At 33.2% G+C, this 15,103-nt stretch overlaps 1 protein-coding gene across 3 annotated transcripts in view; it reads right to left on the reverse strand.

Moving 5' to 3' along the window:
• Nucleotides 1-4,388: 4,388 nt before the first annotated feature.
• LOC134280903 (runt-related transcription factor 1-like) overlaps nt 4,389-15,103 on the reverse strand; it is a 66,505-nt gene continuing 55,790 nt past the window's right edge. For 2 of the 3 annotated variants that reach the window (XM_062763356.1, XM_062763357.1), the window contains exons 2-6: nt 13,438-13,788; nt 10,983-11,096; nt 8,114-8,311; nt 7,136-7,261; nt 4,389-6,463 (exon numbers count right to left, since the gene is read on the reverse strand). In XM_062763356.1, the coding sequence (XP_062619340.1) occupies nt 5,610-6,463; nt 7,136-7,261; nt 8,114-8,311; nt 10,983-11,096; nt 13,438-13,788 (1,643 nt within the window). In that variant the 3' untranslated portion in view covers nt 4,389-5,609. The remainder of the gene's footprint in view (nt 6,464-7,135; nt 7,262-8,113; nt 8,312-10,982; nt 11,097-13,437; nt 13,789-15,103) is intronic. The other variant, XM_062763358.1, reaches the window with a different exon arrangement.

Below are 15,103 nucleotides of genomic sequence, written 5' to 3' on the forward strand. Positions count from 1 at the left end.
GCAATCCAGCGTAGATTTGATGAATTCATATATGCTAGAGGTACATTTGAAATCGGTATTACTTATATAATCGTTGCATGTGGCTGAGGGTAGAATTTTTCACCTTAGACACCTATTTTTAACATGCTGCGGTAGAAGTTTACAATTTTGAGAGGTGATATGTTTGAGAGGTGATATGTTCAGTTCGTTGCTTTCAACTACATGGAATTATTTTTATTATATCATACGAGTGAATATTTTTTTTACAGATATATGTACATATAGAGTGGACCGAATAAATTATGCTTAGTCCTAACATTTTTTTTTACTTTCACCTATCAACAGACAGCTTTGAATGTTGCTATTACATGTATATCTCGCTAATGAACTTGTTTCCTGATCAGATTCAACTAACCATGAATCATTAACTGTTAAAAAGAGCATTGGAAATATAAAAGTGGTTTCGTGGTCGTATGAACTTGTTAATTATGAAAAGAAAGTAAAATTGTTGTAGTTGCTGTTTTGTTTGTTTGTTTGTTTTAAATAGAGTTGCATTGTTCTGCAATGAAAATCGACTGGAATCACCAATGCAATACTCAAGCCTTATATTCGCAACAAGTCGATAAATGAAAACAAGTTTCTTTTATTCTGATTTTCTTCTCTGATTATTTAGGAATTTTCCTCCCTCTTTCTCTAATAAATTGTTCCTTTCTTTCAATTTGAGAGAAAAAAAAATACTTCGTTCGATTACTTGTCGTAATGAAGTTCCGGTCACCATTACACAAAAGGAACCACGTGACCTAATACATCAAACTTGGTTGACAAAATACATTAGGGTCTGTTACACCAATTGTTTTATTGCTTTACATATAATTGATAAGTAAGAAACAATCGTGCCATCCATACCTGCCGTTAACATGGGATTCCCCTTCATTTTCTTAAATTGGTCATGTGCTTGTTTATAGCAAATACTACAGTACTGTTGTGAGCCATATTCACGCTTTAAAAAACTTGAATGCTTCAAAATATTTTTTTTTATTCTAAACATGCTTTATAATTAGATAATTTAACTTTAGTTGTAACACGTCATTTGATCGGGTAAAAGATTTAATCCATTTCGTATAAGTTGCCTACGTCACAATGAGTTACGTCAAAAACGTATTACTACGCTTGACATTACTTTTAAAATATGCTCAATTTGAAGCCTTTTTCTGGAGGAAAAACTGACTCATTGTCTACACTGAAATTAAATTATAAGGAATGAAGCTTATTTTAACTTATGTTATACGATATAACATAACTTGGGGCAGTTTACGTTTTATAATAAAAAAAAAAAAACATAAACGTAAAGCGTAAACAAGTCATGCTATATCGTATAACAAAAGTTGAAATAAGCTTCTTTCCTTAAATAATTGAGATTTCATTTCTATTAATTTTGCATGGAAATTGTGAGTAAAAAAAACTGGGATTCCGATATGAGAAATCGAGTCATAAAAGAGTTCTGCGAGTATATAGTAGCTTATCAATTTATGGCGAATTGTGTTTTGTCACATCTATGTCATTTTTCTTGTACACTGTATAGCTAAGTTCTTTGTACTCATGCAACAAATATATAGCATTAAACAATACATGAAAATCAAAAAAGAAATTATCGTCCTGAATTTTTTGTCAAGGTCGCCTCTTAAATGCCTGAGAGCCGGGGAAAAAATAAATAGTCTTAAAGGCAATTAAGGCACCTAAGGTAGGATTCTTCTCATATTTCTAATACTCAAAAATTAATGAAATTTTCACAGAATGAAGAATACAATATCATATATTGAACGTTTTATTTTTCAAGGTCATTATCTTTTTCCTTGACATTAAGAATAAAAAATAACTGTTGATGTACTTCTATTTCAAAAGTTTAATGATTGTTCTTTTTGCATAAAAACATTACTAAGTGATAAATCATTTAATGATATTTGATCCCAATTTTTTCTGATTTTTTGATATATTGTATTTTATTTTTTAACTTTTTCTTATTTTCACATATAATAAAGTTGTCTTATAAATGTACGAAATGATACAAAAACAAAAAGTTTTGATCGTTTACTGAGAGAGAAAAAAATACTTTTTTTTCACTTTGATAGGAAGCATTTAAAAGCGAATAAAGTTCTAGTTTGTTTGAAAAACCATATTCATTTGATATATTTTGAAAGTTTAGTCCCTCATTATTAATCTAACTTACATTTGAAAATTTCTCCAAGTCTTCGATTGTGTAAAAATTATAACTAAATTTGTTGTTCTATTATAATGTTGAGAAGCAGAAAAGAAGATATTTTCATACGCCACCATTTCGCCAAAAATATAGTCCCTTCTAGTTTTCAAACGCAGTTTACCATTTCTATTTAAAGCTGTACAATTGTGATGAGGAAAGAAAAATATGGTCTTTTAAATTATTTACACCTCAATATATAAGACATATTATATAAATATTGCATGTAGTTGAGTGTAACATTGAAAATTTTCACCCCAAGAAAACCATTGCAAACCGAGGCGCAGCCAAGGTTGACAATGGTTTTCGATTGGTGAAAATTTTCAATGTTACACTCAACTACATGCAATATTTATTATATTATACTGAATGTTTTATACAAATACATATTACAGTGAACCGTGCGCGCATAAATTCCGCGCAGTCGCTATTTTTTGGAATACCACCCGTCGTCAAGCAATGTTGACTGTTGCTACGCAGGAGGGCGTGACTTCATTATTCAGCGTGTAGTAGTGTTTTTTATCAAATGTTTCCACGAATCAGATTCAAGTAATTTACATGAAAGTATAATATAAGCAAATATACTTTCGCGACGTACATTTTGTATTCGAGTTTACACATATATTAACTTTTTCAACATGTTTCAAGAATTTGGATGTACATGTTAGACGTTCATTTACAAGTGCCAAATCATGTAATGATTGATTGATTGATTGTATATTGTTTAACGTCCCTCTCGAGAAATTTTCACTCATATGGAGGCGCCACCACTTGCCTGGAGAGCCATTTTGAATGGCACTCAGGGAAAGCTGCCAGCACCTTCTGGGAAAATATGATATCGTCTCCACGTCTCACAATGGGATTCGAACTCGCGACGTAAGGATCAACTGCTTATTTCGCGACTCTAGAGCAGAAGCTCTAACCACGGCGCCATGAATAAGGAAAGCTGTTAAGTAAGCCATTAAAGTCTATGGTCAGTAAATCATCCTTATATGAAACAGATAACACAGCATTTTTTTTTCTTCTCAACTAGAAATTTCTTAAAAAATTCAGCTTCCTATGCTAATATAAAAATAGGTCAGCTTATACCGGAGCACAATTAGTGCCAACTGGAATTCCAACGGTTTGTTGTGAGATCTGGTCTTCGAAGACTACATACACTTCTGTGTAGAATCAGAGTGGTCTTTAACAAAATAGGTAATTTTGTTGATGACCATTCACAAGATATTTGCGACTTTCATTTTTATTTCAAAAAAAGAGTTGTCTATAAAATATTCAAATATTCGATTCGCGATAGAACTTAAGAACATTTATTTCTCATATGCTAGTTTTCCGAACAGTTTTGGTCTCCAAGGCGTTTTAGATTATTTAAATTCGATTCATTAGTGGAGATAAACAGTATTTTGTAAAGCGTCATAGGTTACTGTCTCCATACACCCACGTGATTTCTGATCAAGAGTACCGCCCACATTGTATGAGAGGAAATTAAAACATCTACAATAATCTTAAAGGCTTAGAAACATATAGATTGATATACAGATTATAGAAGGACTTGCAGCTCGGCGTAATTTCTCAAATCAATAAATTGTCTGCAACAGACTAGAATGAATACTAGAAGTTATAAATAAAATTCTTCCAAATCAATGTATTGAACATAATAACTTATATCCAGAGAGAGAGAGAGAGAGAGAGAGAGAGAAGAGAGAGAGAGGATATTGATATTAAATTTTTTATAAACAAGTCCAGAAGGGATGTTTTGTTGTAGAAAAAGTGACAGAATATGCTAGGAAAACAATGTTAGTGATATTTTGAGATAATTTCTCGAAAACATGTCAAATTCTTCTTTTTTTGGGAAATACAGTTGCCATAGAATCGGGAGGTCGTATGTAATTTTTTTCTCTTAAATCTACGTTCATATTTGTAGAAAATTGCCACAATCAAAAAAGTCAAATGAGCTTTTGATGTAATTTCATTATTTAAATGTGGTCTTTTATTTTTTGAGTATATAAAATCTGTAGTTTTGAAAAGATATTAAAAAACAGTTTTGAATTTCAAAAACCAACAGAACTTTTTTAGTTCTGATTCGATGGGCATCAGTATTCAATTATACGTCATGTCATTTCTTAATATGAAAAAAAAATCACGGAAGACTGGATTACATATATCAACATTTTATTGAATAACCACACAAAAGTGCGGACATACACGAAAACAGACAGCACTAAAGCGAAAAAATACAAAAGAGTATCAAAACAATTCATCAGAGACCAGAGTCTAAGATTTAACAGCACTTTCGTCAAAAATATCTAGACAGAGAGAACTCGTAAACTGATAAAATCATGGTAATTTCTAAAACCATTCTATACTTGATTTTCTTTTTAAAAGTTTGTTTCAGAGACAAATTGGTCTAAAAATACAATAAGGTGATTTTTTATGAGTAACCTTTTAAGGAAGGTAGACATATTAATCTTCAAAACGGTTAAATACAAATGTCGTACAGGATATCTGTATGATATTCAAGGATACCATACCAAAAACAAGACAACATTATCGACAATAAAAAATAGAGGTGGACTTATAAAAGGAATTTTGTTGTTAATCTTGAAAACATGGAAAGATCACATAAAAAGACACAAAAAATTGAAAAGTGGAATGAAAATAACGGGATATCTTAATAAATATATGAACGGGATGTACAAACATTTTCTATAATACTTTCCATCTTTCATTAAAGACAATCTGTTTTCGTGATTCATTTCTAAGTTTTACTCATCCCAAGGGATTTCTTTGGCAAAATTGATTGTAATATAAATCGTTAAAAATTTACAACATTTGAACTTGTCAAAAAAGTCCTTGCACAAATTCAAGGACATGTGGCAAAGCTAATGAATACAATCTGAAAATTTATCTTCCATATTTAGCACAATGTTCACAGTTCGCAATTTTATAAAAAGGTACAAAGAGAGTTAACTTTTCACAAATCTTTGAGATCAAAAACACTGGACTTTTAACACAACATTCGAGAATAAACACGTTGTACATTTCAAGCGTAAATCAACGCAAATTGAGATCACAGAACCAAAGCTGATTCTACAGGACAATGTCCTCAAAATACACCGTCTTCAAGCACCATCAAATCAGTATCAGTCTCCTCTATCTCGTGCTACATACACTGTACATCTGTACATCAACAAAATATCACGTCTGTTCAAATCCGTCTGATCGACGTCATTTCCTCAAAACTCATGCGCTAGCCTTCTTTTCGAAAACAACTGTCAAATTCAGCGAAGAAAAACACTTTGTTGCTTTCAACAAGACTGTGAAAATTACAATAGCAACATGGGAAGTTGCAGGGAAAAAGTGTATATGATTGTCCTCAATATGGTCGCCATACTGATGAAACGTCAGCAACGGTATTCAAATTCCCGCCTTGGCGAACGGGAGAATTGTTGGCGTCTGTTACGTGAGTTTCCATTGGCTGCATGATATTTGCGCGAACTGCTTCCATTCTTGATCGTTCATCAACGTCGTCTCGAAGCATTTGTCTGTTTGGACCCTCGATGGGCAAGCGCGGCGGGGTTCCAGAGAGAGGCCGGTCTGCTCTCACTGTGTTAATTTCCTGTGACCTCTGACCTAAAATTGCGTATGTTCTTTCTTCTGGAAATAGTATACTGGATTGCATGGGTGGCTGATTTGAATAAATATGTGGATAAAAAGGTAATGTTGGAGATGTGCTCAAATATGATGACGTCATGGTCGTTGGTGGGTTGATTCGATCCAGAATTTCGTTTGTGGTCATCATGGGGTAACTATTATGGGACCCAGGTATAGGCAATGATATTTCACGATTAATTTCTCTAGAAATGTTTTCAGAGGCTCTTAAAATAGCACTTTCGCGTAGAATTGCGAGATTCGAATTTGTAGATGGATATGGCGGTAAACTGGAGGAACCAAACAGGTGTCTGGAATCTTGAAAACGAGACTCGGACATTCTGTGTTCAGGAAATCTCTGGAACAGCGAAAGTTGTTGATCAAGTGATGACGATCTTTGTTCTAGAGTAGTCCCGTCGGCTCGCTGGGGGTCTGGAATAATAACAGGCATTGATCTATCCTGATTTGGGGGTAAAATGTCTAACTGGGTGCTATCCTTGGACATAATTGGAATTCTGTTGTCTTGAAGCACCTGCTCCATTGGTTGAGTGATGGGAGTGGCAGGGGTAATTTGATGTCCTGTTAGAAGGAAAGAAATTGACACTGTTTAGACCTTTCCTTATGCAATTTGTTAAATGGCACGGAAAACAATCTTTTTTCCTATTAATGTCACATCTCAATACTTCGTCTTTATTTCATTATAAATACATTTCAATTTTACAGAAATTTTTAAATAAAGCTAAGTATGATATACGAAATGAAATTGTACTTGACTTTCGTATCTTAATGATTCATTAATTTTTCCGTCTGGTTTAAAATCCATATGCTAAGACATTAACTATTCAATTAAATAATATATGAGCTAAAGAATGCATAATATTTCGACCAATTGCGTAAGTCTGAAATTAACAGAGCGGGTCGAATTACATCAAGTTGCGATCTATGGGACATTTTCTTAACTTGTCACTGCTTTCAATTTACACAACCAAGCAATTTAACATTTTAGCATTTACTAAATTAAATTAATTTTTTCCCCTAAATTTCAAGGTAATTTACTACACGTTTTGATTGTATATTTTCATAAAAAATAGTATTTACACAGGCCGGTAAAAAAATGATGAAACTGGAAGTACTGAAGGTACATTTATAAGTAATTCCTATCCCTATATATTAACTAAGATAGGGATGTAAGTACTATTTTTAATAATTGGTTGTGTAAATCTAAAGCTTTCAAATCGCAAATCTACTCACTTCTGAAAATTTTACCTGTGACAGATAGTCCTTGAGACTGAGTATAGGGTGGGACTGATGCGTGGGTGGTGATGGAGGGGTACGGAGAGGGATCGAATCCCCAATGATTTCTTTTCGCGAGTGGATCTGTGAAAAAAAGAGATAAAATAAACGTAAAAATGTAGGTCAAACTGTCAGTAAATTAAATCTATGGTTATCTGATAGAATATATTTCCATATATCAGACAGAATTTCTGCTAGGAATGTAGGTTGTGGTACCAAAGCGTTACTGGTAACCAAAAAGTTGGCGACTTTTGTGCAGGAGGGCAGTCATCAAAGACGACTATACAGAGAAAAATATGGCATGTCACCGTTTCACTGACGCACAAAAAATTCTTTTGATAGGATTATATTTTATATGGCAGGTAAAGTCCTATTCTTACGACTCTATCTTACTTATATTTCGGAGATGCATCAAAAAATTGGTTTTTAATTTTTTTTCTTTAATTCTCCTGTGACAATTTTGCAGATTTTCATGGGTCTTTCTTAAATTAATATTTTAAAATGATCTTCATAATTTTTAAGTGCATTGGAAATAGATGAACAGCTGGTCTAAAATTATATTTCATAATTAATGTATGCATTATGCATGATTTTCGTTTCTATTTTATCAATCAAACTGCATTTTGGTACAGGTATATAATAAATGCCAATCATATTGTTTTCAGTGCCTGGCAAAAAAATATATATTAACATTTTTTGAAACATTAATTAATAACCGATTTTCACCAAAATTTCACACGGCATTTTAACACATTATTTTTTTTTTAATGTTGCATAAAAAATTTCCATAGACATCAAATTGTTCACAAATAGGAATTCTACAAAAAAAGGAATTGCATAAAAAAAAAAGAAATCAAATCATATAGGAATTTTAGGCTTATTTATTTATTTATTTTCTGTATATATATATATATATATATATATATATATTTTTACCATTGTGATGGAAACCATTGGAATCTGCGGACTGTAGTCGTCTGGAAGCATCCCCCGGATGTGACGTAGGTCTGCGGACTGGACCCCAGTCAGACATGTGTTGTGTAAATCGAGTGGATTCCAAAGGATTCGGAAATGGATTTCTGTCCGAAGGCATGTCGAGAGGACCTCGAACCCGACGATCGTCCGTCCGCAGTTCTAAAAAGAAAACAATTATTTTTTGTTAAGAAAAATAAAAAGATTGGGGGAAATTAGAAAATACTCTTGAAACTTTTCTTTGTGTAGCCCATGCAGTAAATAGTTCCGTAAATAAATGCACGTTTGTTTCCAAAAATAAAATTGACAATTTTCTTTAATAATCACACATTCTTTTGGGGAGTAGCAAAATGTCAGAATGTTTAAAATATAAAGATCGACGACAGAAAAATTGACAATTAGGACGATTGTTCGATTGTTTTCGTTTATTGAAGAGCAATGCTTTTATTTTATTCTTTGGTGTAAGTTGGGTCGTTGGTACAAACTTCTTTTTGATTTGCAGACCCGTGTATAGCCGCCTAAGACCGATTCGTTTATTTGTATTCATGATCGACGTATTATCAATTTATTATGCATAAATGTCATTTTTATTCTGTGGTATGTGTGGTTGTCCGTAGACCTTTGAATCTAACGCGGGGAACCATAAAATCGAGTAATTCCTCCATGTCACATACTGTTGTTATTTACTCGTAAACAAGGTTCGTTACAGGACTAGTGTGTTGCAAATTTCACTTCCCGAAAAGCAGCCATGCATACAGCAGTACATTAATATCGTATGACCAACAGGAAAATCGGGAACTCCCGAAAAAAATGTTAGCATTCTTTCTACTTGTATCACACACACAGAAGGAAACACCTTATAAAATGAATCGTGAAGTTTTTTTTTTTGAGTTTTCGACATTAAATTACCGTCACTATCCAAGTTGATTTTATAAATTTATACGTTTAAATTAATTAAAATTATTACACTTGCTATAAAATAGTACTAGTATATAAAACAATTTAAAACGTTTCAATACTGTAATTCAAATTTCAAAATTCTTGGATTTCTAATTTCTCTCTAGGACCATTCTAAGTATTTCGGAAGTAATCAGTTTGTGGAGGTTTAAGGCGACCATAAATGTCTGAAGCGGAACCCTGGTTTGCGGTTCACCCTATTTAACCGCTGGCGTACGAATACAAATTTGGTGAACAGAATTTATTTTGAACTTCAAATACAAACAAGAGAATTTCGTTAGAAGACGCGAAAGTTAAGGATATAGGGTAAATAATCAGTCACTGTCAATTGCGACATTTTATTAGAATATTTTATTGTAAGATATGATGTCCGTGATATTTTGTTTATTCATTTAGCCATAAAAAAGATGGATGGTTTGCATTAAATATCTCCAGTCTATTCATTTTCATTATGAATTCTGAACAGTCTGTAATAGATAAACTACGAGATTTCTTAAAGATGTATAGCTTGTTACATTTTAATCAGTTCTCTCCTCAAAGTTTTATGCAAATTGTTTTGTGTTGTTGCTAACATAATTATTTTAGCGACAATGCTCGTTGGTTTCCCTGTAATCCTCGTTTATTTTTCTTTACACGTGCGTTAATTTTTTCCTTTTTAGACACGCGATACCCTCCTCATTTTTTTCAGCATCGGCATATGTCCCTCCAGAAGTGGGTAGGGGAGGAATATCCATTTAACCCTCCCCGGTGGTTAATGCGAAGTGTGATCGATGAAGGAACCCAGTCACGTCTTTCCACAAGACAAAGTCTCTTAACTTTCAATAATGGTTTCAAACAATACAAAAACCCCGTGCCTCGTTTCTTAGAAACTGCAGTCAGTGAAGTCGTCCCAAAAACATAATACTTTATGCTAATTTTCACTTTTGTAGAAATCTGACTCCTCGGAAAGACGTTTTTCGTATTTTTTTTTAAAACAAAGGTGTTCGAAGAAATTGGAATAAAGTGTTAGAATTCTCTTAAGGAAACAAATGTTACTTTCTAGCAATGTGAAAACTATGATTTTGGGTCGTGATCTAATGCCCTGTCACACGAAATTTTCTCACATTAGACTATGTGTGACAAAGACTGCCATATGGTGCACTCGAGTACCCTTAAAGGTCAAAAGTCCTCATGCACACGTACAACATCTTTGGTTTGTGTATATCTGGGGTTCGTAAATACCACTCTCCTTTCAGTACTTCTGAATAATTAAAAATCTGCCGACAAAAATTAAAATTAACTTCTTTTTAAAGGATTATTTTTTCATCATTAAATACGCAGATGGCATTGACTTTAAAAAAAAAACACTCGAAGAAGAACCCAATGCATATTACGTAACACACAAGGCAAATTTATATCGAGAGTCCTTTGTAATGTAAATCTAAAGATCGGGTTCGAGGTATAATTGCATCAAGTTAGACCACATTTTTTTCCCGAAACAACTGTCAGTCGGAACACGTTGTCCCGAAAGAGGGTAAAAATGCAGCGTTTGATGAAGGAGATATACGGCATGTTAAACCCGCGCTGATCGTTGGACAGCTTTAATTTTGTTAATTACAAATTCATGAGGCCCTTTGATGTTTAAATTTCATGGATATTTTCTTTCTTTTTAAAATGTTTAAATTTTGATTACAGTGAACTGGATCTCGAAAGGAACATGCGCAATGGTTGCGTGTCATTTTATCATCCTATCACCCCTAGATCGTATTTCCAAATATTTGAATAAAAAATGATTAATGTTATCTTCAACGGATTCCCTCCCCCTCCCCAAAGGTAACGAAAGAACAATTATTGAGAGGTAACTGGTGAGAAATACACTACTAAATCATATACTTACTGATTTTGCTGCGCGGATCTCGTGGTCCGTCTACTGTGACTTTTATGGCCTTCTGATAAAGAGTAACTTGGGGAGGGTGTGTGCATACTGTAATCGTCAATGTGAAACTTTTTCCTAAAAAAAAAATTACATAAAAAATATCATTTTATTAGATTTGTGGAAATTTGAATAATTAAAAAAAACAACTTTAAATAGTGCAGTTCATTGAAATGGAGACAATCCGTCTTTTTAAAAACAAACTGGTTAATGCCTGAATACGTCAGAATATTTAAGAAAAAAAGTTGTTCATTAACAAAAGGTTTATTGACAACTTGATAGTAAAGTCGACTCCTTTGTTTAAAATGATTTGTCCATGACAGCTGACGTGATGAATGATCAGTTAAAGTAGTACCGTTTTATTAAGTGTCTTTTATACTTCATTTCTTTTTTTCCCTATTGTTGCAATTCCAGAGCTGCTAAGGGTCGGAAGACTTAACCATTGACGCTTTGGACAGCTATTAAAGCTGATTTATGAAGGAAGGGCCAAAGGGTTAGACTCATTTGCACACCCAAAGTATTTCTAATATAAAAATGTTAATTTAATACACGGGGATATTAAAAAGACTGCCTTTTGTGGACAAAACAATTGCCTTTTCAAAATAAATATTTGCTTCGACAACTGACTAACAGATCCCCCCCCCCCCCGTCTGCTTCTAATTGTTATATAGGATGAAGTTAATGAAAGAAGTGTTTTAAAAATGTAAAATACCATTTAGTATTGTTTCAATACACGTAAAAAAAAAATATGATTTCATAAAATATTTATATTATTCTCTTCTTCTACTTTGTGATTTTTATTAAATGACGTAAAATTTTAATAAAATGATTAACTTTAGGTATATTATGAAATATGAAATATGTATCGATTTCTCAGTGGCCTATACTGGGGTCAATGAAAAACTGAAGTACTATCGTAATAATGATGTGTACGTTGTAAAAAAAAAAGTGGCCTGAAAACTTAGAGGACGAAGGGACCATACCTACAAAGTCTATCAGAATGACCAACTTACACTCGATAAGTATTCTAAACAACTCATTAATTCTTCATTTGAAGGGGGTTAAAGAAAAAATTGTAAATCAAAGAAATTAATTTCATTTAATACAAAATATTCGAGTAAACTCATACCATATAAAATAGACGAGGAAATCGGTTGTTCGTGAGTCAAATAAAATAAAATTATTTAACTAGAGAAGGCAGATAAATTTTTGCATGTTGGTAAAATATGATGTTGGATAATCTTCATTAAAATCTCCCCCTAGAGACAGCCCCCGTACAACGCCCCCTCCCATCGATTTCCCTTTGTATACCTACATATCATATACTTTTTATCTTTATCTTCTTTTATGTAGTTATATGAGCTTCACGAAACTGACTTTTTTATCGATCGTATATATACTACTGTAACAGAAATTTCAAAATATTAGCTATATGGGTCCATATTCTAGTTTAACCGCTAAGATGGACATTTGAAAATCAGTAGTTATTCTATAGAGATAAGACTATTTTAAGTACCTATAATATTACACGTCATTTGACCGAACCACTTATACGAGTATTGCGCAAACGTACCCTTTAAATTTTTTACTACGTTTTTCTATATATGGTCATTGTTTACTATGACCTAGATTAGCGGCCAGAAAATAAACGCCCACAAAGGTAAATTTTCCCACTACCTGTAATTCTCGTCACGGATATCTGAACAGTTTATGAATGAAACTTTGAAAGGTATGTAAACAAAACCATGAATCAACTTCGAACTTAGATATTCACAGTGCTGACTTCATAGTATAATCTGAAAGGACCGTAAAGGGAAACAAAGGCCAAAGTAATTTATGATATCAGTCTACATAACGTCAGTGTCTGTACATAATAAAAAAAAGATATTATATATTGCCTGTAATTAAACTACGTCTTGTGAGGAAGATTATAATTAATCAACTCGAGAAGACCCCAGCAAGGTAAAAGTTGAAACATGTTACAATTGCGGTGAACCCAGTGGTAGGAAAATCAGTTAATTATACTGGCCACTTTAAAGTGTCAGTCCCGATACTTTGAACTCTCATGACAAAAGTTTGAGAGTCTTCGGTTCAAATAGCTTGAACCGAGGAGCAATAGATTGATAGATACTTCCTATAGGCTGGGGAGTCGCCAAAAATTTCAAAAGACCAGAATGAAATCTGAGAAAGTTATTTTTTCTCAAACAGTACGGAAGTACAGTATTTCCGATTTTCATAAGATGTGCGTAAAACCATGTAGTGGTTTAATCGGTGCACCGCATTAACACAAGCGAATCATTACCAGGCGTAAGTGACCAGTTCACGAAAGCATGTCCATTTCACTCAATCAGCTGTCAAATACACAGGGGTCGTAGAATTTATACAAGCACATAAACAACATAGATATATCTACACTTACCGCGTCCGCTACGTCCAACGAAACGCAAGTCGTTAAATTTTGCCACTTGATTCTTCATATATGCCGTGCAATTCCTTAATTCAGAACAGAAATTTTCATCATTTCCCGCGGAGACTTGGACCTTAGTCCCATCCTTTATATCCCCCAGGGCCACGACCCTGAAGGCCAGGGGGAGAGTCTTGTTGGATCTCCAGTGAGAGGGAAGGGCTGTACACACAAAGTTGGGGCTCCCTGTCCTGACCAGTTCACCTCCTCCCGTGTCGTTAAGTACTGAAGTTATACTTCTCTCCCCGGGCAAAACTTCGGACATGTTGTGTGGAGAGTCCGGGAAGGGGGTAAGCCCGTTTAGGTCTGTAGGTAAATGCATGTGGTTTAACTTCAAGTCACAGAATGAAAAACACAAGTTAGAGAAAATCTATAAATGTTGACATGAGAGCTACTAGTGTGGTTTTATGAATGAAGATACAATTTGTCGTGGTTTTACTCGGTCTAAGCCACTCCTTCGCGCTGCGTGACTCACATAAATTACTACGCTACTCGTTGTTTTCTTATGACTTTTTGTAACATTTTTGGGCTTTAAGTATTAGTTTTGTTGAAATTGCAAGGTGTAGATTGTTTGATAACAGGATATTCAATGCAACTTTAATCATAACGTGCGCTGTCATTTTGCAAAACGTTAGTAAATGTTAAACTTATCACGGAACTATTTTTTCTCAGGGATTAGCCCACTATACCTGTCAATCATTTTAGAATTACCTGTGAAACCCACAGTTCTATTTACATAACAGACTGTGAATACGTTATAAAGGAGGCGATATACTTGATTGATTCTTCATCGTAAAGACGTCGTGTAATCTGTTCCGCGTTTTGTTATTGAGTTTTTTAAAAATGTAAATTATTTATGACAATTGAGAATTGCGATAAAAGATTAGGCGTTTGATTATTTCCTCTTTCAGTATTACTTGTCATTTTGGTGTGGTTCGTAATATAGGTACTTCGTGTGGGTAGCCTAAATTTGGGATAGTAAACTACACATTTTCTGTGAAGGTAAATTGATGAAAAAAAGACACCGCTTTTCATAATAAGATAATTTTACACTAAATAGACGGTATCTAAGGATTTTTATTCACATAGTTATATTAATATTTCTGTAAAATTATATAATTTAGAATAATTAATAATAATGTTTCAAATTCGTTCTTAACAAAATGCTATTTAATTCGTTCTTATACAAAAAAAAGATTGTATATTATCATGATTAATAGGATTTCTAAAGCATCTGAATGAATGAAAAAAACTAGTATAATCTAGGTGACTTGATTTCTTATTTACAATACATGTATGTGCCACTTTATAAACGGGATAGCTGTTCAGAAATAGAAGGGAAAAACTTAATTATAGCGATATGACATAACTTTATTTAGAATTTACGCTTGATTGAGGTACATTGTAAGTAAAAAAAAATATATAAATCAAAATAAAGGAACAAGTTTTAAATTTAAACATGTTAAAAGCATAATATATAATTTGGACAAGATGAAATACTGGCATTGATTTAAACTTTGTTTTCTGTTGCAGTAAGCAGGTAAGTGAGGTATGTAATTGAGTAAGTGAGAACCACTTACTCAATTTGTAGTGAATTTGTACAATGCAGTAAATGTCCCTG

The sequence above is a fragment of the Saccostrea cucullata genome, unplaced genomic scaffold, assembly GCF_032062105.1.
Source record: "Saccostrea cucullata isolate Sc308-1 unplaced genomic scaffold, CSIRO_AGI_Scuc_v1 ctg422, whole genome shotgun sequence".
Classification (NCBI taxonomy): Eukaryota; Metazoa; Mollusca; class Bivalvia; order Ostreida; family Ostreidae; genus Saccostrea; species Saccostrea cuccullata.